This window comes from Agelaius phoeniceus, chromosome 4 (assembly GCF_051311805.1).
Source record: "Agelaius phoeniceus isolate bAgePho1 chromosome 4, bAgePho1.hap1, whole genome shotgun sequence".
Taxonomy (NCBI): domain Eukaryota; kingdom Metazoa; phylum Chordata; class Aves; order Passeriformes; family Icteridae; genus Agelaius; species Agelaius phoeniceus.
The window spans coordinates 42251823-42278445 of NC_135268.1; the positions used below are offsets into that span (position 1 = coordinate 42251823).

General features: G+C 44.1%; 1 protein-coding gene across 1 annotated transcript in view; it reads right to left on the reverse strand.

Moving 5' to 3' along the window:
* Window positions 1-18777, reverse strand: part of ENPP6 (ectonucleotide pyrophosphatase/phosphodiesterase 6) — a 31480-nt gene extending 12703 nt beyond the window's left edge. The window contains exons 1-3 of the mRNA XM_054633170.2: window positions 17886-18777; window positions 7728-7907; window positions 1634-1745 (exon numbers count right to left, since the gene is read on the reverse strand). Of these exons, the coding sequence (XP_054489145.1) occupies window positions 1634-1745; window positions 7728-7907; window positions 17886-18141 (548 nt within the window). The 5' untranslated portion in view covers window positions 18142-18777. The remainder of the gene's footprint in view (window positions 1-1633; window positions 1746-7727; window positions 7908-17885) is intronic.
* Between the last annotated feature and the right edge of the window lie 7846 nt (window positions 18778-26623).

The following is a 26623-nucleotide window of genomic DNA, read 5'->3' on the forward strand; positions in this document are numbered from 1 at the left end:
GGGATGGTGTGTAAACAGACACCAGTGACAGGACGTCCTGCTGCACTGGGATGATCTGTGGGATTTGGGCACTTCAGAAGACTGTAGCTGTTATTTACGACATCTTGGTGGCAGGGATTTACACTTTTCTTGAAATCATCAGCTTTCACCTCTTCCAAGTTGTTCCACCAACACTGTTGTGTCCCTTTCCTTTTCCACCACAGACAGCAACAGGCAGCCTTGTGGCTTGGACAGAATTAGCTATTGAAACTCTCCAGCTACCCAAAATAAGAGCTTGAAGTGCTGGTACTTTTAGCAGTTTGTGCCTCATTTTTCACCGTGTTCACAATTACAGAGCTGAAAAACAGCACTGAGCACCCTTACATACTGTGCTTCACAGAAACCAGGCAAGAAGCTTCAAGTATATCTTGACCAAAATGATACCAGACCAAAAATCTTTCTACAGTAATTCTGGGTTTCCACCAGAAGTCAGAGCCAATGTCTGTATTACATCTTCCATTCCCTTTTTTATTCACTGAATTAAAAGCATTGCAAAAGCTCCAGAAAGCCTCCTATGACACATATGGCTTCCTCATGTCACATGCAGGTAACTTTCTTTAAATCTAAGCTAAATAATTTCAGGATAAAACCTCTCACATGGTCTCAGAAACCTTCTGTCTAAGCCCATGCTGCAAACAACATTTATTTGTGAGCCTCTGTGCAGCAGGACCCAGTGTGCAACTGGGAGCAACTTCCCCAACAGCGCTCTCATAAACTTGGAGCCTTTATTTCAAGAACAATCAACACTCACCTCCTGAATACAAAATTTTTTGGATTCAAATTGTTATGGCAGTTGCAAGTATTGAAGCAGAAGGGTTTCCTAGGATTGGATTAATTATGGAACCAACAAGGCTTTAAAGGAGGAGCTCAGTTATTGCCCAAGTAAGACATTGGTGCTGCATGTGATGGTGCAATCTTCCCTGATTTTACACCCTATTTGGAATTGTCTTTTGTAAATGCTTGGATGAGAGATGGTGCAACTTGAAAGCTGGGTCTGGAGCATACATTTTTCCTAGGAGTTGTCTGAGAGATATATTCCCATCAGTTGGACTATATGGCTGTTGTAGGTCCCTTCCAACAGAACTATTCTATTCTATTCTATTCTATTCTATTCTATTCTATTCTATTCTATTCCCATATTTTCACAAAATGAATGCCCTGTCCAAAAATATTTGGCTTGAGATGTTCTAAAATGAAGAAAAAGCCAGACCATCAGTCTCATAAACAAGTGACTGGAGCTGAAGTTCAGATTTTCCAAATTCCCTCTCTAAATACAAGCATTTCAAAGCCTTTTCTTGCAGGAGTAGACATGCACAGGCTCATCCTGAAGTTGTTTGAAACAGCAAATTACAAGCAGTTAAGTCAGGATGTCTCCTCCTTGTTGCAGACTACGCAGAAAGAGAGGAGCACATTTTTCCCTCCACTCTTACTGTCTATTTCTGTTATGGTGTTGTTTTTATGATGATACTATATAAAGCACTCTTGGCCCTCATCTTCCTACCTGGAAGCTCATCCTGAAAATTTCCCTGATAGTAAATCCAAAGATTTGTCCCAGAGAGAGGAAACCCCACACTGCAAAAATCTCGTGACGTACCACAGAGACTCGAGGGCATCGCTGATGGCGTCTGCAAAGTTCCTGTCTGTTGGGACACTGAAGTACTCGCGGCAGTAACTTGGTCTGACTCCAAGGATTTCCACCTCGCAACCTACGAGCAAAAATGTGGTAAGCTCTGCTATTTCACCTTGATCACAGACCTCACACCCTGGTGTCCAGGTTCAGGTCTGTAAATTCCCTGTGACATTACTTACCGTATGCCTTCCCTGCAGGAAACCATGTGGTTGGCAAGGGAAAAGGAGAGAGAGGTTGGTTTGACAAGTGCTTGTAGCAAACTGTACATTGGACCCTTTTATTTCCCTCTCTAAAAGGAAGGTCTCTGTGTGACCTGCCCACAATAAAATGCTTGATTCCCTCATGGCAAACCATTTCCACCTAAATCACCAGCTTGTTTATATTTTAACTTCTGTGGCCATATAGCCTCATTTCCAGGCTTCCAACATAATAGATTTAGATATTGTTCTCTGAAACTTCAGCAAATACTTTCCAGTTAGACACACTGTCTCTTACGTTGCAATATCCTCTATAAACTGTGTTTTATGATGTGATACTGGCTCTCCACTGTTATATCTGTTTCCCAGGAGGTCCTATTAAAACACTGTAAACCAATTAACTCTCTTGGTAACTTGCAGACTTTGTTGCAAAATAAAGTCTGCTTTGTGGCCTAAAAATTTATGGCAACAAATCCTACAGGAGAACATGGCCCTGAACATAGAAAAACATGTTTTTGTGAGGTTTCTTTGCCCTTTTGCTCTCCAGTTACTATGCTGCTGAATACTATTAATATTTAAAAGAAGTATGCTTCCAGAAACACTAGATTATTGCAAATTATCATTCCAGAACCCCAGAGTCCTCCCATCACAGTTAGACATTTTCTGATGTATTCAGAAATACATCAGAAAACAAGGGCCACAAGGAGGAATCAAAACCAAAAAAACCCCACCTTTTGCAAAATGGCCTCTGCATACAGCAACACAGTCTGGTCAAAAAGGCAGCTCTAAGCCAAAGCCTGAATCTATACATCTGGGTGCCTCTGCTTCTCCTTTGGGAGGAAAGTGAAATGCATTAAGGACTATCATATGTTGACTTGTTGCTTGGGGTGTGAGAAGGAGGTGTAAGTAGAGAGAGGGCCCTAGAGCAAGTAGAGCTACCAACAGAGGTGATTTACAGTGGTTTGCTTACTGGGACACTCAATAAAGAGAGTCTGTCAGTCTTGCATCTCCGCTCCCATGAGCTCACATCACTCAGGTGCAGTGCTGGGACGTGGGGAAAAGCACACTGCTTGCAGGCCAAGCTGGCTAGGAGTCTTCTGATAGTTCTGATAGTTCAAGAGTACTATGAAAAATTAGAAAAACTTATGTGTTTACACTTAGGAAGTTTTTAAAACCTTCAATGATTTGCAGAAAGCCAGATAAGTCAGATGGAAATTATCCTTTCCAAAAGTAAAAGGGCCGTAGCACACATGACAGATTCAGTCTCTGCCTGTGGTATCAGCTCCCAGGTCTCCACATGCTTTGTGTGTTTCAAGCGACCCCATCTGTTATGATTAATTGCTTATTTGCAATAATAAACATCTAATGTAGTCAACTGATTTATTTTCCTGTAAAAACACATTTGCCTACTCTTGAAGCTATATCTAATTTTTATTTGTATCAAAACTGTGAGATGGTGCTTACTTTTCATACTTCCCCTGTTGCCCCAAACATAGGACTTAATCTTCCACTTTCTGCATGAGAGTACCTCAGTGTTCATCTCTCCACCATGATTCCCCATGACAGTTGTCTGCAGCCCGGATAAGCAGCCAGCAGATTATGTGACAATAACTGACTGTCTAGGTCACCCCACAATAAAACTCCTTTACATCTGCACACAGTGTCCCCAGTAAATTACACTGTGCAGCAGAGATGGGTCTGAGCTGATACTGAACCAAATCATCAAAAAAATGTATTCCATGAACGGCCTGAAGTTGTACCCAGGAAGTGCCCTTCCCTGAGGGCTCAGAGATCCAGCCTTTTGTGGGGTGTCCTGGGTGCTACCAGCAGCAAAACAAGGGCTTTCAGCTACCTCAGATGCTAGAGGTGATGCAGTTGTCCTCTACAGGCTTTGCTAGTATTTCAGGACTGAATTGGAACTTTGGAGCCAATTTCTCATTTCATGCTTGAGTCTGGCTCAAGATTGTCTCGAAAAACAGGCAAGAAGTTAAGAATGTGTTTGGAAAGTCGTTAGAAGTACCTTGTGTTTAACTGCAGCTGGATAACTGCTCATAGCCAGTGACTAATATGATCATTTTGCCTCTTCTTTCTTCAGATACTGACATCAGATTGTAATTTTCTCAAATAACTTTCCTCAGAATTACTCATGAGATAATTTTAACTGGGAGCATTAACCTCTTGGGGATCTGGGATATTTAAGTTTCTGAGCTATCTTTGCTATTTCTAGGTTGTCAAGTGATGAGCATGACGTGAAAGACTACAGGGTAGCAACAATTAGAAATAATTTAATCATTTTGGCCATGAAATAGTGGTTTTCAAGTGTGCTTCTTATTTTTTTCTTTTTTTTTTTTTTTTTTGCCTCTATGATGAATAGAACTTAAATTAGGGTTTTTAATGTCAAGGCTTGTTACAAGTCCAAAATAGTGGCTATGAAGACCCTTTAATATTTAAATTTCATTTTGGAAGAGGCCAGGACAGATGGTAAGTTTTTTCTTTTAGATATTATGGGAAAGAAAATTTAAACAGATTTGGAGGCAGCCAAAGAGAATGCCAAGTTTTTCTTGGTTAAACTACAAATAGTTAAGCTGTATTTACTAAGATGTAATGCTAGATACCTCTGCATCGTTTTGTAGGATGCTAAACCTTTATTTAAAAACCTGAACTACTGGCGCAGGAATAAGGACTTCTTTCAGAGTGATAAACCCCTCTTTATCTATCTGACATGGAGACCTGGATCTCTGCCAGCTTTAAATTACATTTCTAAACATTTATTTAACAGTTGGACACTTCATGTCATAACAAAAGATTTTGAAAACTTTCCAGACTAGCTGTATGGTCTGGTAAATATTATGTTTAAATGGCAAAAGTTGAGTTGAGAGTCTTTTTTCTTTCCCCCTCTGTCTCTCATTTCAGTGTTTAGAGAAGTTGTCACTGCACTTCAGCTGAAGTAGTTGCATGGGCTGCTGGAAAATGAAGGAGCTTGAGCATCTGGGATGATGGCACTTACTGGGCTGAGGGCGAGGACCACTCCAAGGTTTTGACCAGGATGCTCTTGCCTCCTCTGGGCATTCTCCACCTGCTGGAGCAGCAGTGCTTTGGACAGGCAACCTGGGGGTGAGGCTGTTCCTTTCACCCCACACAGAGCATGAAGAAAGGAGAAAAACATCCCTACAAGGCAAGGCCTTATGTTTTGGCAGAAGTGGTGTTTGGGACCCCCAGCATGGTGATAGTTTGGCTCCTCTGCTTCTAGAATCATGAGATCTCAGATGCATTCTGCTCATGAGTTGTCTGTGCTGGGTTTATGTTAGGCTCACAGATAAAGCTGTGTGATTGTTTGCATCCCAGAGCTCTCCTGTGTTCTGTGTTCCTGTGTGCTGGGGTCTGGATTTTATTTCTTTAGGCAGTGACTACACATGAGAGAGGAACATAGGGAAGAAAATGAAGCAGCAGATTTTGGGTTTAGACTTTGCAAAGCTTGGAACTGGCTCTGAGGAGGAAATGACACTGGTAAAAGTTAATCTTGGGAATCAGCACTCTGGTGTTTCCAATGCATTCCTGCTACGGTTCATTGATGTTGTTTGTCTCTATTGATAGCTAAAGAGAAAATAGCATCTTCCAGAGCAAAGTGGAATGAATTTGGCTACATATTGCAGTTCCTATTAAGAGTTTCCCAAACTTTTCTGTTTGGATCTTTATCATAATTGCAAGATTCATTACTAAGCAGCAGTGTGTATTTATGCTGGAAAGCTAATCCAGCATAGCAGATCATATGCAGTACAAATGCCTGTGGGACCTCTACTCACCTTGGTTATTAAATCTTGGGGTTTTATTTTTATTTTGTTTGGTATCGCTCCCCATTCTTGTTAAGAATTTAAGCTTTAAAATGATAGATGTAGAATTTTTAGAAAGGATTTTGTCCTTGCTATGGAACAAGAAAATGCTTGGGAAAAAATCATAGGGAAAACGTAACAAATGCTGTTGCATTTGAAGAGACTTCTGTTCACCCCAGTTATACCTGGAGTCCTACTGCAGCCCAACAGCCCTGTATTTTAGTTCAGTAGTTCCACATTTCACTCTGCTTCCTGTGTCTGACCCTGTATGGCCAATGTGTCCTTTGAGACCATGAGTACCCTGAAAATAAACATGTGCTTCATGCCTTTGCTGAACTGAAGTGCTGATGGCTTTGCCAAAGGTCAGCCATCACAGATAAATAATTAAGGATAGACAGAGTTACATGTCACAGTCCCCAGCTAAAATGCCAGATCCATGCAAAAATTCCCCCTCTGTGTCATAAGAGAGTTCAATGCATACACTCGGGAGTGTAAGCACTGGGGAAAGGGGGTCTCTTTTGTTCCTTGCAATATTCAGCTAGAAATTGCAGGCAGAGTGAAAAGTATACATATATGTACAGGGATACATATGTATTCCCTGGGAAACACTGCTCAAAAGGCAACATGAAGAGCTAGGTGAAGTCCAAAGGCATTTAATGAAAAGTGATACTGGTTTTTTGGATTTTAACAGCTCTCTGTAGGCTGTTACATCTATTCAGTACATAATTATACCTATTGAGAGCAATTACAATAGTAGTTAAAAATGAATAGTCTACAGAAAGAGATATTTTTGTAAATTTTTAGAAGAATTCGTACATTCTTGTATAATTTGTATATCCTACTATTTGCCTTGCTGTTAGATCACTTGAGACATCTTCAGTAGGAAGCAGCCTTTTTTCAGGGCTGATGTAAACTCTTTGACTGCCTCTGAGTCCATAAAGCAATATTGTCACCCTCAGATCTTTTTGCTCTTCAGCACTGTAGAAACACTCTGGATGGCTTTTCAATGTTTTTCATCTTGGTTCACTCTTTCTTCCCATTCCTTAGAATCATGGGCTTTTTGCCAGGACACTCTTAGCCACATTGCATGGGAAGCCTGTGGCCAGGCACACGTGCACTGGGATGCAGAGACAAGCTGGCCAGGAGCCCATGGCATGAGTCAGCTGCCACTGCCCTGTGCTGTGCTGCTGGCACTGGCTGTGCTCTACAGCTCTCCTAACAGCTCTCTGGTACTCCAGCCTGTGCTTGCACATTGAGGATATCTGCAGACTGCTTAGGGTAGGGAGCAGTTAGAAGGTAAAAATGTTGAGAATCTGGGTGCTTTGCAAGGGATTTGGTCTGGTTGCTCAGCTGGAACATCTATTTCCATGTAAGTCCCTAAACGTGTAGTCTAAGAGGATACAATACTTCTGTTTGATAAAAAGGACTCATTATTGCACATCCCTAGTCATTCCAGTGGTCCAATATCTAACAAATGAGGAACAGAAAGGCCAGTCCCTCCAAATGAATGGCCCAGACTCAGACCAACTGGGACCACAGATGAATTAACAATGAGGGAGGACCAGAAGACAAGGATGCTTTGCTTTCAGCTGGATTTTCTTGTTCTCAGAGAGCAGATAATCTTCAGCTCTCAGCTACTAATTTCCAGATTAAAACCAAAGAAACACTGGGGGAGGTGGTTATTGTTTAACTTTGATTGGACCGTGAACCATGGAGCAACCATTCAGCATAGCAGAAGTTACAGGTGGACAAGAGGAAAAAGCAGTTGATGGAGGAGAGGATGCTCATCAAGCCAGCACCCTCCTGAAGCTAGCATTTAGTGGAAATCTGCCTCTACTGAACTTCAGTTTTCTCCTTTCTAAGCATATGCAAATTATCATGACTGAAGAAAAGCTAATTCATTTCTATGCCTGGTTAGTAAAGCACATAAAATTCCTCTCTGTATTTCAGAACTCTATTAGAGAGCCATTCTTACAGCATATGGAGTGCCCAGATGTCAAGGTGCATTGTAGGAATTTTTCACATACTAACCTGGCCAGTAGTACATGGAAACGTTCTTTTTAGCTTTCATCATAGTGACCCACAGAGGCTCTGATCCATTCCACCAGAGAGGCAGCAGGCTTTCTTTATTCACACCAATATCAAATGATACATTTGCCTTCTGGTCCCACATGTAGTTTCCAGTCATCTGATGGACCTCGCAGTGGCGACCTTCGAGAGTGGAAACAAAAGCAGCACAATCAGACTGGTGTTCTTCAGTAGAAGGATGCTGGCATCACCACCACTGCTACTACTGGATCATCCAGCAAATCAGCTGAAAAGCCCTGTCTTGAATTCCAGGATCTCTTACCTTGCAACCATTCATGAAATCTCCCTGACTCTTACCTTTCACTGAGGTGCTCCAGTTTGATTACTAAATCCCCCAGTTCAGACACCCAAAAGTTAGTTGATAAAGTTTTTCAGCCCCCTGTGTTCCCTTCACAATCAACAGATAAGAAGAGTCATGTCTAGAAAGCAATTCGTGCCACCCTAAGATAGGTATTGGGGTATCTGGAGGTGCACACGCTCTCAATTATTGGTAGAGAAAGATCACAGCCTTTTCTCAGCTTCAGGCAGCCAAATTTTAAACAGCTGAGGCCTGAAAAAACAAACCTTGCATCCCATGTCCTGCTTAACATTTCAAACCCAGCCCTACACACAAACTATGTCAGCAGCAGCCCATGGGTGCCACATGTTTGGCTAACACCTGGTTCCTTCAACACACCCAACACCTGCCAAGTCTGAGGCCATTTTAAGGTACCCATCAGCACTCACAACCTGCTGTGGGAAGCAAGCTGTGAACAGAAGGTGATAAGAGCACAATCTAGAAACATAGAACAAAGATTGAGAAATTTGTATTTCTCCTTCTTTGATCCATAGGGCACACTGTTTTTCTGCAAACAGGCAAAACCTAGGCAAAAACATTTATATGTTACTGTTATTTTCCATTATTGTTAATTTTTCTTCTTTTTTTTTTCTTGCAATGATCATGCTTTGTTCTTGCTTGTGGGCACAGCAATAACTTCATCAGACATGTTCAGGCTTCTTACTGTACTGAGGGGCCCTTGGGCAACTTCATATTACAAGAAACTAGTATATCATAACTGAGAGAGATCTTCTACTTCTTGACTTCTTGTAATTTTCAGAAGAGAAGATGCTATATTTTAATAATTATTCTGAAGATGAAATAACATAAATGGGAAAAGAAATGTTGAAGAATAAGTTGTACTGGAAGTTCCTTATTTACATATCTTAAAAAGCAATGACATGTGATAGACACTGTCCTCATTAGCTGGTGAGTCATGTTATTGCAGGGATCCAGATAACAGGCTTTGATTATTTTGAGCCTGAGCATGGTGATCAGAACTGAAATAACCTTGGTATTCTTGTTCTGAAAAGATGTCATTTCATGCAGAGGACTCTCTATGCTTTGGGAGCATGTGATCTTGAAATGGATTTTGAACTCTCCTTCCCTACTAAAAAGTATTTCAATTATGCAGAACATTTCCTCCTTCCCAGAGGAAAAAAGTGGTCCCAGTTTGTGGCAGTCAATACTTATCATACTAACCCAAACAGATTTAATATAGGAGAACTGGTGGATTGGATGGGCAGTGATCTGTTCTCTTCAGGCTGCCAAGTGCTCTCTTTTCTGTAAGTCTCAAAAGAGAGAGAAGGGAAGTCTCTAGAGTGCATCAAAAACACAGCTGTGCAATTTACAAGACAACCTCAGCTTCTTGAATCCCATGTATTCCTAAGCATCTATCAACATGATAAACTGCAGCAGGCAATTTGTGCCAGCCTGGGAAACTTACAGGTCAGAGCTGAAGCTCTATCAGTGTGAAACCTACATATTAGGGATCTGTATGATGTGTAATATAGTCTTCATATAGAGCTAATGAGCTCTAGCTGCTACTGATCCTACAGGACTTAAGATCTGCTGTTTGTCCACTTTTTAAAGGAAGAGATTGGAGATGGTTCTTTGTAGTATTGTTGGGAAATTTAATTAACTGTTTGAACTAATACAGAGGACGGTGTTCTGTTCTCCACATTAGATTAGTTCAGTTTTCTATGGACTCCAAATCCTTTCTTTTACTGTTGAAAAAGAGACCTGGAAGACTGTAAGGCATCAGTTTTCATTGCAGACATCCCTGGTTCACAGGGTCAGAATAGAAGATCAGGTGAGCAACACATCAAAGACATGACCATTTAATGCCATTCATGCCTGCTTACCTGTGGCCTGTGTCTCAGAAAGACCCTAGACCTCCTTGGAAGACATCAGTAATCAAGCAATAACCTCTTCCTCCCAATATTTGTCATCAGTTAACAATGTTCAAAAGTATGCCTGATGTCTAATTTTATTTTTGACCTTGGTTAGTCTTTAACCATGGCTATTCTGAGCCTTGCTCACTAGATTGAAAAGCCCTGGAATAACTGGAATTTCTGCCCCTGCCCCCTCCCCCCAGGATACTTGTACACAGAATTTAGGCCATTTCTCAAGTTCTTTTGGGTCACCCGTCCAACTCTTTTTCTTTATATCCCGTTTTTACTTGTTTTCTCCAGCCTAAGAAAACTGCCTTTGCTGTACTTCCTTAATCATTATCAAAATAGCAACATGTTGTTAGAGAGTCACCATAACATTCAGAATTTATTAATTCTTCCGTTACTGTAGCTTTCCTCAGTAATCAAACATTATCTTAAGAGTTTCAAAGATAGAAACAGGGCAGAAAGCAATTTCAGCATACAGATGTCACTATTTAAACTCACTGTAATTGTAGTAAAAATTACTCCTTCCTCAAGCAACAGATGAAAACAAAGAGGGTATAGTTCCCAAGAATATGATAACTGCTGTATCCTTCTGGAGGAGAGCCAGCAAAAGCATTTGCAAGTCTGCATGCTCCAGCTTACTTGGACACTACACTTCATACAGCATTTGTCTAAAGCACATTCCCGTGTCTCCAGGCACTTTTGTCAGCATTCAAATGAATCTCTGCAAAACAAAGACGAAATTTAAAAAGCCAGCAGAACACACAGCCACTGGGCCACCCACAGCAGCAGCACAGTAATACTGAGTGCTGTGCACCCTGCCCTGGCTGTGTGTGAGATCCAGAAACCAGCGTGTGCCCTCCTGGGGCATCTGCCATCTCTGCACTGAGCAATGCAGATTTATCAGAGAACCCACAGTGTGTCTCTTAGCCAATGCAGCAAAGGTGCCACAATCTGATGGTGAAGACCAGTACCTGCATTTAGCTAAATGTACTATGCAATATTATATATATGCCTTGCTGCTATGGTGGAACCCTTCCTCTCATCTTCCACTGCGATGTCCCCACTCTCTGGAAAGTGGCAAGAGTCAGGGGGGCAGCTGCAAGCACTGCAAGGCTGCCACAGGGCTATGCAGTCTGGGGAAGAGTTAAATTCCTCCATGCAAACAGCTGGATGACTTGCCTTGGGAAATGCTCTGCTCTGCTCATGCTGCCTCCTATAAGGATGAAGAAAGCAGGACTTAAAAGTCACCAGCACCATACTCCTGTTCCAGAGCAGATATAGCAGTTGCTGTCCCCAGGAACTAAGCTTTGATATATGCACTGCTCTGCTGTTCCCCTGATGGGTGTCACCTCCTCTACTTTGACAAGAAAGACCACAGGGTAAAAACAAAACCCTTGTGCTAAACCCTAAGGAGCCTGGAGAAGGCCAGAGCTCATGAGAAGTCTCGGGGGAATGCTGGCCTGGGCAAAGTGGCCCTGCCATCTGCAGACCCCTAAGTAAAAACAGTACTTGCATGATGTGCATGGGCAATTCATGTTCCAAAGGAGTTTGCTGGCAAAATCTTTCCAAATTTTTATGACCTCTAATATCAGACAAAGCCAAAGCATGAGCACCTTAGCCTGTGTCAGGCAAGACTTTGCAATTCAAGTAGGATCACATGAAAAAGCACAGAAAAAATCTCAGCTATACACAGCATTATTTTTTTCCTTAAAGGGAATTCATTTAGTAAGACCTTGAAACTCTTTAATTTAATGCTTTCATAATGGGGCCAGGGCTGGGGTGCACAAAAATTGCTAATAAATCATCCAGCTGAGGCTTTGCAGATGCTTTCTTGTGTGGGAAGTCAGGTCTTGTGTCCCTAGAGAGCCAGTTCTCTGAGCTGTTGATTGTTCTACTGAATTGTGGTGGGCTCAGGGACCACTCTGGGACCCCTGAACCCCCAGAGCTGGGTGTGACTTGAGGGCACTGAAGTTCCAAGCACGGGGCAGAACAATGGGCAAAGCTGCTGCCTGCATTATTGGGCAGAGTATGAGCCTCTGGTAGGGACTTCAGCTCTGGGCTAAGAAATACCTTGATATGTGAATGTCTACTTAGCTAACAGCTGGCAGTAGGTACACTGGTTGTGAGCTGTGAGATTGTAGCTAATGAGGAGAAAAAAAGCTCTGTATTTTAATTTGTAGCATTGTTGTTACTTGAACTTGGGTTAGAAAAAAGTTTCTGTTCTACATTTTAGGAGTGTTTCCAATTTTTTAACTGGTAGAAGCAAACACAGATTTTTGCAATATTTTGTCTGAGAAAGAGAAAAATCTTGACGCTTGGCATTGCAGCTTTTCTGCAGGTGGTGAGTAAACAACGTGAGAGGAAAAATGTGGAAAAAAAAAATCCTCCTGGTTCCCACTAACTTTTCCAGCCTGTTCTTGCTGTGACAGTACCCTTTCTCTGCCAGTTAACAGTATTACCACAGCTCATGCTCTTTTGCTTCCCAACACAGAATTTTAGAAATGGAAAGCTAATGAATCCAAGAAGAGACTTGATTTCAGAGCTTTATGTCACAAACAGAATCTTTTAAATCTCTGCTGCTGCTGGCATCTGTAGATGTTTGAGAAACATCTTTGAGAAAAAGTAATTTTCCCTTTTCACTCATCGTGCACTTTGTGTCTTTCTGGATTTTTTCTAAGCTTCTAGCTCATAAAGTAGAGATAGTTTTAGTTCATGTGTACGTAATAAACTTCCCTGTTGTACTCCTATCCTTCCATTTTTTTTACTCCTCAGAAAACATGCAGGTATCACTTACACAGAATTTGCTTAACTGCTGAACAGAAATTGTCAGCATCCTTTTCTGGACCAGGCTGGAGTCAGGATGCCATACCTGTGCAGCAGAAAAGAGGCATCCACTAGAACCATCACCAGGCTGGGCTTCCTTCAGGTACTGGGTGGAAGGAGCCTGGAGCTGCTGTATTTTTAATCAGGAAACTTCTCACAGTAAACAGTATGAGTATGTGTGCACATCAGCCAGACTGCAGGGATTCCAGGGTTGGGAGCCCACAGGGTATTTTCTCCCAGAAAACATGGAATAAATGGGGTGCAGTGTATGTTGAGTTGCTGTGCTCAGGGGAGAACAGATGTAGACTGTTTGTTAGAGTTTGGCATCATCCACCAAAGCCCCTCAGCAGTTAAGTATGCCAACATCAAGAGTGAGGAGCGAAGGGAAGATTGTTGAAACATGGAAGATGGGTGAAATCTTCAGTCTGGCAGAGTGGACCTTGATGTCACCTATCCATGGGAGCTCTGCCATGTCACCCCATTCCCTACTGGTATGCAGAGGAAGAGGTCATGGCATATGTAGGGATGAGCTGCAGTGGCTGAGGAAACACCACAAACCACCCCTGTATTTTAGACAACACCCAAATGTGTCATCACTGTGTGGCAGCGAGTCTGGGCACCCCTGCAAAGGGCCACAGCCCTCACTCGGGCTGCAGGAGACTAAAATGTCCTCTGGTCTACCTTTTCCTCCACCCCTCAAGCTTCAGGGGACCTCACAGCCCCTCTGCCGCTTATTTAAGATCAGGTCCTGTCCAAAGAGGCACATGGAGGCGCCTTGCTGGCTCCTCTCCAAGCAATTCCCCACCCATCTCTGCAATGAGAGGCTCCCTTTGCTTCCCATGGAGGCCAAGTGACTCTTGGATGTGGGGCTGCACAGCTGACCAGGCAGCTGGCACACCCACATGGAAGACCTGTCAGAAAGACTTCATTTCTAGCTATGATCTTGGAAAAGAAATCCTTTCTGGATTTCTATCTCAGATGTGATACTCTCTGTTCATGTTTAAGCTGGCTGGAAATGTGAGGCGCCCCAGAGTGCTCTCAGCTGGGGGAGACTTCAGGAGAGCTGGGCTGCAGGGAGTCCTTCATCACCCCTCCAACACCTGCAGGTTGTCAGGTAAGGGAGACCCAACCAGAGCATGAACAGCTTTTCTTGACAGATGTGGCTGAAGTGCTCTGAAGCAGTAACTCCTGCCTTGCAGTGCATACAGGGGAGATCTCAGATTTTCCACTGAACTTGGCATGAGAGCTCCTTGCAGAGCCAGGCCGCAGCAGGGAAAGGGAAAAATTAAAAACTCCCCACAGGATAACAACCCAAGATGGCTTGTGGTCTTAATTCCTCCCTTTCCAAAACAAACAGTACATGGTATGATTAAGGGAGCCTTTTCAAATAGACATATTTGGACTTCTTACCTCCCTTGCCAAGCCCACAGAGTCCTGCAAAAGCTCTGTCACAGCTGTAACATCTCCTTCTACCTAATTCTCCATTTCATGTTTTTCAGGTCAACAATTGCAATATTGTAACTGCACCATGGAGAGCCAGCACACCAGGCAGGATTCAGTCCAGCAGCTCAGAAAGCAGCCCAACCACCTAAAAACAAGTCTTTCTGCCTCAGTAGAAGCCAATACTAAGAAACACAGCATGCTGGAAGTTGCCAGAGAAGACTGCTTTTCAAAGAGTTGGATTTTAAGCTAGCACATCCATGAGCTACCTTGCACAGCACCAGGTTTTTGCAACAAAACAGCTTCTCTGGTTGCTTGTCAGTGAGATCCCTTTGCACCAGCCCTGATCTGGATTTTGTTTGATGCTTCTTCAAGCAAATAGCAGGTCCTGATGCCATGCCCTGGCTTGCAGGAAAACTGGAGCTTCATCCCAAACTCTGAGTTACTTAGTGATTTTACATTTTTCTATGGTCTGGTTTTCTTTCTCATAGTTGGGGTAGGAAAGGAAAAGACCTCTGGGCTGGGGCCTTCTGTGTGTCTTGGGGAAGCTCCAGCAAGTATCTTCTCACAGGTTAATAGCAGCAGGAGGAGGACCCATGAAGTGCTCTGCCATAGCCCTGCAGCACTGCATGACCACAAGCAAGCCATGTCCCTCCCATGTTTTCCTTCCAAAATTTCACGAGGCTGGACCCTGTTTGTCCTGCTGTGTCAGTGCTTCACCCAACAACTCACCTCAGCAGAAAGGGGTGTGGTTCTCATTAGTTGCTTTTAGATATGTGGCTTCTGGTCAACAGTTATGGTTTCACCTGCTTGGCATCTGCGCTGAGAAGCCCTGGGGCTGATGCTGCTGATCTCCACAACCTCTGCCTGCAGGTCTGGGCAGGAGGAGGAGCTGAGTTCATGTCTGAGGAGACTGACCAGTCCCAACAGTGATGGTATTTGAGGGGCAGAGTCCACTGTCCTCCTCCAAAGCCACAGAAACAAGTCAGAACTTCTCATATTTGGTAACAACTCAACTGCTCTGGAGTCCTGAAGGTTGCATGGATGTGGGGTGAAAGGCAGTAGACAGAAAGGAAAGGCCTTGCTCACAAGAATGAGCAGAGGCAAGTCAGATACACACAAACTACAACTCTTCTATGCACATGTTGTCCAAGACCTGGCAGCCATGAGTGCTCCTGTGGAGCCATAAGGCCTTGTGAATGAGCAGAGAAAGAAGGGACAGGAGTATTTATCAAAACAAAAAACAAACACAAAAACCCCAAAGTAGGAAATCATGAACAAGCCAGTCAATGTGCAATTTCTTAAACTGATTTGAAAGACTCCAATATACTACAATGAAGACAAATGCAATGTTTTGGAAGTTAAAATGAGACTTTCTTAGTAGCTCCTGAAACAGCAGTGTAGGACAAGACATGAAAAATAATTTGTTCCTGATTTCTCAGAAGAAATTATGGCAGCATTTAACTCCCAGACATCCTAGTCACAAACAGAAACAAAAGCAGTTACAGTTGTGTCTGCCTGCAGCAGAGGGGCTGCATGGCTGGTGAGATGTGATGAAAGCTTCCCATGCCCATACAGCAGCACCAGGGAAACAGTAGCTTGCCATTCCCAAAGCAGGTCACTATGGCATGGTGCTTGTGTCCCCCTGCCATGCTGAATTTTCTCCAAAACCTGTCCCAGCTTTGCAAATTTAATGGATGCAGCCTAAACACAGCTTAACACTACATCTGCCACAGGCTCTGCACTCCTAACCCCACCATCCCATAAAATCTCAGTGGAAATGGCACCATGGCCCCAAAGGGTAAGAACAGTGCAGCTATGGCAGTTACCCTGCTGTCATGCCAAGACACAGTCATGGGGTTAACTAACACCCCAAGGGCCAAAGGGCAGACTTGGATCTTCCTCTGGGTGATGTTCCTCACCTAAACTTAGTCCTCAATTGGTTCCTGACCTACTTAATACTACTGTGACTCATGTGTTAGGGAGGTGAATTGCTATTTGCAATTAAATTGTATTTGCATTGATATCCCTATCATAAAGTCAGGGAGGCTTGCAATAAGACTGAGTTTTGTCTCACAGACTATCTTATTGCTTCAGACTGAGGTGCAAGACTCTACTAAAAATATGAAAAGTCCAGTAGTGGTGTTTCATCTCTTACAACAAAACTTCTTTCAGAGTGCAAAGTAGGAGGTTTTCAAAACTCTTCAAAAAGCTGATAATAGACTTCACTTTATATATATATATTTAATAGGAATGATGACTAAATGTGGTTAGGAGTGAAATGTCACTCACTTTTCTTCTTCTCTTTAACAGCTCCATCCAAGTTGTTTTGCACCTATGAAGCGTTAGGTCGGTTTGTTTATGTACACCTAAAGAACATGGCCTGGAGTGGAACACCTCTGTTTTCTGTCACAACATTTATTCTGCATTCATATATTTGCACCAAATAATGAAAAATAATCTAAACCAGCCCTGTGATGGTTTTATACTCTTCTCTGATCAGAGATGAGCAAAAGAAAAGTATTTCTCTTGAGAGAGAGGGAAGAAGGGGTTAAGCAGTTTCAAAACAAGCTGGTCACAGCTGATGTCAGATTTTTGTCTTACAATGGCATCTATTTGCTTTCCCAGCAAGCAGTATATGAATCACTGGGCACTGCATTGTTCCAAGAATAGCAGAAGATGCCACATATCTTAGGAGAGGATAGATTTTCTTACACCTCCTCATTGGTGGGAAACTCCTGTTTATTCAATAATCCCAGAGAAAAATCCAAGTAGAAACTCCAGAAGAAAAAAAACAAACCAACCTGTTTTGTGGGGTTTTTTATTTAATTTTTGCTTCCTTGGTGTCTGCCTCTGAAGGAATTGGCCCAGCTCTGCTCTCTGCACCTTCCTAGTGTCATTGTAATCATGTGTCCTCCACATAAGATTAAAAGCAAATCAGCATCATGAAAATTATGACTGTCCTCTCAATTTTCTAAAAGCCTCCTGTGGACATTCTGAAAAACTACAGGGGAGGAAAAGCAAATATCCTGACTGTTTCCATTTGGCTATTTTGAGTTATTACAGATATGAGGACTTGTAGCAAACTTAAGAAAACAGAAAATCTACTAAATTTAAAAAGAAATTTAATGCTGAACTTGCCAAAACTGCTGACTGAAATTTTCAGTCAGACCTGCTGACTGAAAATAACTTCTTAGTGTAGCCACACTTGGTTCACATGCATTTTTATTAAAGCCCCTGAGCAGTCTCTGTATTCATTTCCCTCGTAGTCCCAGTTGTTTCTATGTTCTATATATATGCAGTAGCCCCCTTGGTGCTTGCACCAGGTGGGCTGGCCATGATGCTGAGCTGGCAGCAGGTTGGGACCCAGCTACACCTTGCATGAGCAAAAGGGAACTTAGAAAATTAATTCCAGGTGGCATTTCCAAATTTGGAACACATTTCAGAGAAACAATTCTGAGCTGTAATGCCACAGTGCTTTTAAACTCCCAGCTAAAAGCACGACTTGAGTTATTTTTATATCTTCTTTGGAAGAAAAAGTCACAGGGAGCTGCCTTCCACGTTGGCACAGGGAGCTGGCAGCTCTGAGGAGCATCCTAGCACAGAAATACAGGTACTCACCCGTCATCAGCGTGTAGTAATTTGGGTAAGAGAGGCTGGGGAAGTCCGGGGTCATGTAATCCACCTTCACCCCCATGTTCACAATGTCCCGAAAGCCCGGCAGATCCTCCAGCTCGCTGTCATCAATGTAGTCGAAGCGAAAGCCGTCGAGCAGGAACACCAGGAGCTTGCGGTGGCCCGAGGAGGCGGCGGGCAGCGGCAGGAGGGCGGCGAGGGCAGCGGCCAGGAGGGCGGCGAGGAGGCTGCGGCTCCCCATGGCAGACGGATCTGAGGGATCTGAGCGGCTCCGGGCCGGCCCTGGCGCTGCTGTCCCCTCCGCTCGCAGCGCCCGCGTTAAAGCTACAGCGCTGCACGCCAGGCGTGGGAGGTCACCGGTTAATTGCAGGCAGATGATTAACCTCGAGCTGAGGAAAGAGCTTGGTCCTGCCCAGCTGCAGGAAAAAATGCTTCGCACCGATGGGGAACACCCAGCATAGAAGTAACCGGAGCCTTTCAGGACGCTCCGCAGGCGCTCCCGAGGCAGCGCGGGCACGCTGCCCGCCGGCCCCGGCCAGGAGGGACCGGGAGCCCGGCGCGCTCCCACCGCCGGAACGGCACGGCACGGAATGGAGCGCAGCCCGCTCACCGCCCAGCACAGACCCGCTCCGAGCCGGGGGCTCGCAGAGAGGGGCTGCAGCCTTTGAAACACAGCCTCACATCCCCAGCAGCGCGAACGCCGGCTTTCTTCGCATCTCTCCGGCTGTGGCTTCTGATAGAACTCAGAGCGAGGTTAAGACAAAGCATCTCCCCAGCTGGGAAGTGCAGTATGTGTGAGTTGAGGTCCAGCATTTCGATGGCATGGCGGTACCGCAGAGCTCCAGCTGAGCAGGCTCTCCTCTACCTGGATGCAACTCCCTGCATAGGTTCCTGTCCTCTCGGTTTCGTCTGTGCTGCCCTGCTCCTGATGTACCAGCAGAAAAATCTAGCTTCAGCTAGATAATAATTGATACATGTATTTTCTGGCTGTTGATATTATTTAGATATTCAGTGCTGGATGGTGCCTAATTTCATATTAAAAATGAAAAAGTGCTCACATTTTAGTCACGAGTCACCACCAGGTGCCTCTCCTTCACAAAAACCTAACTATACTTCTAATGCAATGCCAGCACCTGTTGTACACCATAACTACACTTTACTTTCTTTACTTTATTTCTTTTTGCCAAATAAAAGAATTTCATAACATTGATAACATAACATCTAACTGTGGGAAATGCCTTTTGCAGATGTTTCCACTGGGGGAAGGTTGCAATAGCTGGCCACCACTCCAATGTGGGCATCTGAACTTCTCCTTGCTCCTTACAAATCTCCCCATTGCACATCCAGCACATCCAGTTACCTCTTACCAAATACTGGGCTGGTGCAAGCTCAGCAAGACAGCTTTCAGCCCTGTTTGCCCCAAACTCTTATTTAGCCCTTGCAAACCTTCCTCATGTCCTGGCCTGCCTTTTGCACAATGTTGTACGGGGTGCTGGTGCCCATGAGCCAAAGCTGCTGCCTGCAGGTCACTGCTCCCAGGACATGGCTGGGGATGTTCTGTTCATGCCTTCCTCCCACAGGGCTTCCAGCTCCAGAAAAAAGATGCCCTGTCAGGGAAAGGGTGCTGGGACTTTCTGTACGAGGTTGTCATTCCAGGAAGGTGGAAGAGGATGGAGTATGAGTGCAGCCCAGCAGAACTGCACAGGCCCTTCAGCTACTGGTGCTGTTGTTCACCTTTTCAGTAAAATTCCTCACGCTTCCTCCCCATCAGCAGACTAAATGCACTCTTTGTCGACATTTCCCTCTGTGTCATGTGCCCAGCCACTTTTTTCCCCCTTTTTTTTCCCCCCTTTTTTTTCATGTGCCCCTTTTTCCATTCCCATCTTGGACTCCAGCACTTGGAAGATACCCTCACATCAGTTAAACCTGAGGCAAGAACTTAGAGCATTTCTAAGCTCCAGCTCAGGGATCTTTAAAGCAACATAGGGACCTAGCCATTTGGGGCTTTAAACCTCTTCACATAACATTTACTTTGGAAGCCTTGCATTGCTAGCTATCATCATCTTGACAACTTTAATTCTATGTTTTGACTTTTTTTATCTTGCTTGGCTGTAGCTAATTTGTTTTCTCATAGTGCAGCAGCAGTTTCCTCAGCAAAAACCAACCTGGGGTCACACAACTGTGCCACACCTTGTGTCAGAGACAGCTGAGCTCTGGGGCCATCCATAAAGCTTCCTATCCATGAGAGGGCAATCTGGACTGTGGTCCCCTGGATGATAAAAGTCCTGGTCCCCTGAGCAGACATGGGCATGCTCTAGCCTGGATGTGGAAGGAGAAGACACCAATCCTGCCGTGCAAGGGAAAGCCATGAGGCTGTGTGACCGGGCGGTTGGTCCGTGCTCTGCCAGCGTCCCAGGCTGTGCAAGGCTGCCCCTGCCCTGCCCCCAGGGATGAGCTGCAGCTGCACCAGGCTGCTGGGAGACGTGACAGCCTGGGCACTGCTCTGGGCAGCTGCTGGCCTGAGGGATGGCACGTGCTGCCTGGCACACCTATGGAGAGACACTGCTCTTCTCAGCCAGCTCCAGACTCCACTGGAGGGGTCTCAGCCAAGGATCTGCCACTTCATCCACCTCCTGAGGGGAATGTGCACATCCTTCTTCTGCTGCCCCTGGCTGGGCTTCCAGGATGGGAGGTAGCCCTGCAGAACTTGTGTGCAGATACAGCACTTCACTATAGCACTTTTTGCTATAGTGAAAATCCACTAGTGCTCATTGTGGATTTTCACTATAGCAAAAACTGGATGTTACGGGCTTGGAGCCACCTGTAGTGTCATGTCTTGGCCAAGCCACTGTGGTAATTTATTATGTCCATACTTATGTTGAATGAACTCAGAAACACGTCCAGAAATGGGGAGGGAAATATTATTATGCAGCTCTTGGCAGACCCACGAGGTCATTCACACTGATGGCTTGGCTTGGCCTCTAATGTTTGGCCTCTGGGCTTAGCAGCAGGGCTCAGCAGCAGCAGCAGCTGCTGCCCATGAAGGAATGGGATAATAAAGGAGAGACAGTAAAGTGTCTGAGATATTCTCTCACCTTGAAAGGATGACAAGGTTTTTGAGGTGGTTAGACCAAGAAGACAGGCTTCTATCATGAGATGGTACAAAGTATATGTCTTCTTAACATTGTAAGGCATTATGAAATAATGCCTTCCTTTCAAAAGGATTGCAATCTTTTATTTAACAGCCCCTTAAGAGAAAGCTCTATCTGAGCTGACAGTGGCATGAGCAACAATTGGAGCAAGGTATCAGAGCTCAAAGTCTGCCTTAAGAATTGGAATTTACAGGTTTCCATTCAACAAATAAGAGTAAGGCTTGGGAGGGGTTAAAGGACTAGTGAGCCATGTAACCATGATGCTGTATAATACCAACTTGTGTTTTGACAGACAATCCCCCTGAAGAGTGGGACTGGAGCCAAACAGTCTCTAGCTTGGCAGAGACAGATCCTAGCAATACATTTCATTCATGCCAAGCAATGTTGATTTGCTTTGGTTCACATTCATTTGTAAGCACCCTGTCTGCACAAAGCCCCAGATGGCCGTGGAGACTCCAGCACAACAATATTTTGATACAAATGCTCTTACAAAAGCTAACAGAGCCTGAGCTGGTGTCTAGGGACAACAGTCCTCACTAGTTAGCTGTTAGACAGGGTTTAGGAAGAAGCATGCATAAAGGAAAGAAAATCCCTCAACCCAAATTGAACATGAGGAGATACCCCATTGATCCAAAATTATTTGAGAAGAGATTCTCAGCCACTTAGATTGTTCAAAAAATCCTCTTGGCAGAAACTGCCTCCAGTGTCCTTGAATCTATCCTTTTTTTCCCCCAGTCCTACAGAAATCACAAACATTACAATAGAAATGAAAGAAAATTCTCACACCAGCAGCTCAATCTGCCTTGTCAGATACACCAGCCTTCCTGGCAGTGCAACTCTATCTGTGCTCTTAGGTCCAGGAGCTCATGCAAGAACAACAACTGCTAAAATAAAACAAAATTTCCCTTTTTCCCAATGAACTAGAAAATCTAAAAACTTGTACTTCTTTCTCTTCTGAAAGAAAGAAGAGAAATCATAACATGACTCATTGACAGCTTGTAGCTCCTTTTCAGTTCCTGTTCTCCTTCACACACAGTAGTAGTTGAATACTTTGGTCAATACAGCCTGACTAGTTTGGTTGTTTCTTTTCTGTCATTAGAGAAGAATGCAGGCCATATCCAGACATATGAGCCTTGAGCTGCTTGCATTTCTTTGAAGAAGAGGGTTTGTGCCAGTCTGAAGTTTTAATTCTGCTGGTCTAAGGTTCTTCTTCCTCTTCTCCCCACCAAGCCCAAGATAAAAAAGTCACAGGTGGTTCTAGGCCCACTGCTGACTTCCACAGAAAACCTCTGGCAATACCTGTATCAGCTTCTGAGCTGACAGAAGGTCTTAGCTTGGTAGAAGTCTTGGGCTGCAGGAGTTTAGCTCACTTTTTTTGCTCTCCTGCCATGTGCATTCTCCCAAATGCTTCTGCATGGAGGTGTGCATTAGGCAAGGCATCTGCTGTCCCTTCAGCTCTTCCTGGATGATACTTTATGTCAAGTCAGTTATTTCTGTGATCTTGTGGTATGCAGTAATTCATCCATGAGGAATTCAAGACATAAGAAGCGGTTTGCTCTTGCTGTCAGTCATGTAGGTATATATGATAAAGTCACACACTTGTTAGCTACAGAGCATTTCAAAGCCAGAAACTCCAGCTTTCCTGGAGAAAAGCAGGGATCTTTCCCTATTTCTTGAGGCAAAGTTTTTCCTCTGACCTAACTATCTGGTATGAGACTTGCCTGGCTGAAAACACTCACATGCCAAATAAGGAGTACATCAAAGTAGGAGAGTGACCACCCTGACTGACAGCTAGGGGCTGTTTAATGTTCTTTGAAGTTCCTCAATTCAGGCAATTGTGACATTTAGAGAGCACCTCTCCAAATCTCTTACTCTGTCCTTCACTACAACAGTCACATCAATATCTTTCCTAGTTGAAGAATATCTCTTGGACATGAAGAAATTTAATGAATTAGTGGAGACCCTCAATGGCTCCCAGTTTCCTTGCAAGGAGCTGCATGGGCTTGGTACATCATTGTCAGCACTGCTCTGTGAATGCTCCCTGACAATGGTGTCCTTGGGGAACAGGCTGTGCTTTCATTAAGTGTAACTAGAATGAACAAAGAGGTTGGCTCTTGGCACCATAGCCTGCTCGGGTGTGCAAGGCCTTTTGCCTGGAAACCCTGACTGCTAAAACCTTAGGTGGGACAGATTCACAGGAAAAAAGGGCACCCAGGGCTGGTAAACACAATCAGCACACACTCCAGCCATCCTAGAGCTTTGTGTTCTTACAGAGGGTGAGCAGGAGTATTTAATTCCTAGGAGAACCTTTCAAGTGTTTTGCTTAGCACCTCTCTTAACCCAGTGCTATATGATCACTACCCAGAGCTCCAAGAGCACCTTCTCTTAATGGTTTCTCTTGGGCACTAATTGCAGCTCATTCTTGCCCACTTTGCACAGATATCTGAACTGCTGCAGTGCACATTCATAGCCAAGAAGAGAAGAAAAGGGCTCTGGGGCCAGCAGCAGGGGGGATGTGTCTCCAACAGGACTGAACCCAGGCAGTGCTGCCTGATGCCAGCCCCTATATCAGATAGGTGCTGCCCAGCAGGAGAGGCTGCACTTCTGCACACCTGAGGTGGGAAGGAGAGGATGCAAATATCACTTCAAAGGAGCTCCCAGAAGAGGTCCCTAAGGAAAAGCATGTTTCATACAGCTGGTGTGGGCTGGAATAACAGTTTTGACCTGAACCCTGCAGAGCCACGGAGGGTTATGAATTACTACCTAGTGGTTGTGAAGGCAATTAAGAGAAATAAACAGAAATAAACTCACTACACAGGGAACCTCTGTCACTGAAAGATATGTAGGAGCCCAGGTCAAAAATCCCTGGGAAGCCTGCACCAGCAGATGGCTGCATGTGACACAAAACCACCTCCTCCCTCAGCCCATGATATGGCAGCCTGAGCACAGGACTGTCCAGCTCAAGGGGACTCATTTTCTTGAACTGAAACTAGTCTTCAACCCTTCCAAAGAACTTGAGTTTCGCTTGGATATCAACCCATCTCCACTATTTCCCCAATATTTCTAACTCACATCTCTGCAACATTACTGCTTAATTAGCCCAAGACTGTGCTTGTCTGAACATTGGTGTTCTGTAATAGGAGATAAAAACAGGAGGTTTTATCTCATTGAGGAAATCTTGTGCAATGCATTTCTCTGTTGAAATCAGAGAAGTTAATTTTGCTAGACAGCAAAACCAGATAGTCACTCCTAAACACCTGGATACTGTATGCTCAACTTCATCTGTGCTGTGTGGTCATTTCTCATACAGGGGGGGACTGTGGTGAAGGTTACTGCTGTTCTAGAGACTGGTGTCAATATGTAATAGTGTGAGTGGGAATGAAAACTTGGCAAGCTGAGCAGGTTGATCAAGATTATTTCATTTATTTAGTGTAAAAATACAAAACTATAATCAGCCAAATAAAGTAGGTGTCACTAATCCTGCTGTGCAGAGACACTAACATGTTCCTCAGCACTTGAACTCAACACACCTATTCATGTGCCAGTGGCTCCTCCAAGAAAACAACAGGATATTCTGCACGTCCACCAGTGCCTTGCACAGCAGTTCCTGCCAGTTTATGCTCTTGCTCGAGCATCAGCCTTAAAAGATGAAAGTATGAGATTAAATCCAACAATCTTGCACAATCTTACAGCCATCCAGTGATAGTCAAATGTAGACCTATTCAGAAAAGTATTTGGGTTTCAGATTTTCCCATTAAATGAGGGGTAATTTGAGAGGTTAAAATATCTGGCAAAAAATTCCAGTGCCCACTTTCCAAGAACAAAAAAAATTTCTATGTTTGATCTTTCTGCTAGATTTCTACATGGAGCACAAAGAGACTTAAAACATTGGCTTGAACTTAGTATACCTACAAAGTAAACTATCCAGGTCTAGCATAAAATGTAATTTTAAAACTCAAAAAATATTTGGCATTTGGCATCCTTTATAGCCCAGAGGTTACAGGGAGTTCAGCTTTAACTTTTGACATTAGTGCTTAAGAACTGAGGGAGTTGGAATTGCCTTATGATCTAACAAAGAAACAGGCCTTTATTCTGACAGTAGTTATTTAAGCTAACCTGAGAATATTTATAATGAGGTGCCAAAGGCTGGTCTCTGACAGGCTGCCTGCAGCAAGCATGCCCTGTGCTGAGAGAGTTTGCTGCCTACAGCTGCCTTCACTTTTTTGGTGTGTCCCTGCAAATTGTCCATCTTGGCTTTCCTATTTTTGATCTCATCAGTCCTGGCTGTATCTTACAGCCAGGACTGATGACATCAAAAATAGGAAAGCTTTCGTTGCTGTATCTTATTCATTAGTAAGGCTATGCTGGAGGTTGAAATCCTCACCCGGAGGACACAAATTAAAGTCTCAATTTTGCCCATTGTTCAGAAACTAGGAGTGTCTGGTTCTCATCTTGCTGAGTGCGGAGTCACCCCTGGGGAGTTTGCTCCCAGGAGAAGAGAAAGCTGTTTTACAACCCAACTGCTGCTCTGGGTAAAGAAATATTCTCATGATATCTGTTTCCCAGCTTTGGGTGTTTCTCCATCAACAAGCTGCAACTTCTCAAGCAAAGCCTTATCTGCATCAGATTTTATTACAGGCAAAGTCCCATCCCTGCCCAAGCACCATGGATGACGTCCCTCCCTACAGGAAGGCAGGGTCATATCTGGTCATCAGGATCAGCATTACTTTCTCTCACCAGCTGTGGGCTCAGGTTGGGAAATCCTAACATATTACTTATGTGATGGCAGGAATCTTTGATCTGAGGACAGGAGCTAGAACAGCCCTCAGTCCTGGGGTATCTGATCTGATTTTTCCATCTGAGTACTCAGAGGTCTCTGTCTGAGACAAATTCCCTTGATTTCTGTCCTCATTATCTCTTACTGCAAGTCCAAGCAGACTTCAGCAGGATTTCAGTGGGATCTGGATGTTGCAGATAGGATGTTTAGTCTGCTCTGAATTCACTATGCCACATCTGCATCCTATTTCTGTTACCTTGACTTTGTGGCTTTGTATTACTGCTCTTCTCCGCAGTACTGGGATTTGTAATCACATCTTTCAATTCCAGTAGTGAAGACAGTCTGTCATTTGACATTCTTCTGCTCTCTGTCAAGGCCTTTATCATAGACTTGAGTGAAATCATACCTTTCTTTTCCCTGAAATATGCCCCCAGTGTGGAGGCTCCTATTTAGTGCTATGTAAAAATGCTTTTCTCTTTGTATGGACATGCTGAAGTCCATATGTTTTCAATCAATATCACCATTTCTAAAAAGCAACAGTTCATGCTGCCAGGAGAAGCTGAAAACCTGAAGAGCCCCCCCTTTCTCCTTCTTTTGTAAATGACTCTGGACTCCAGGGGCCATCTCCTGCCTGTGGAGAGACCTCCCTGCCTCCAGCCAAGGGGATCCTGCTGTTTTACACATCCTCTGTGGCACAGCTTTTCCTCTAGCCCAGATAAGCCCATCTGGACACTGGCAAACAAGCCAAGGGGCAGCATGTGTGAAGCATGTTTGTACATTGTGCCTGAGTGACT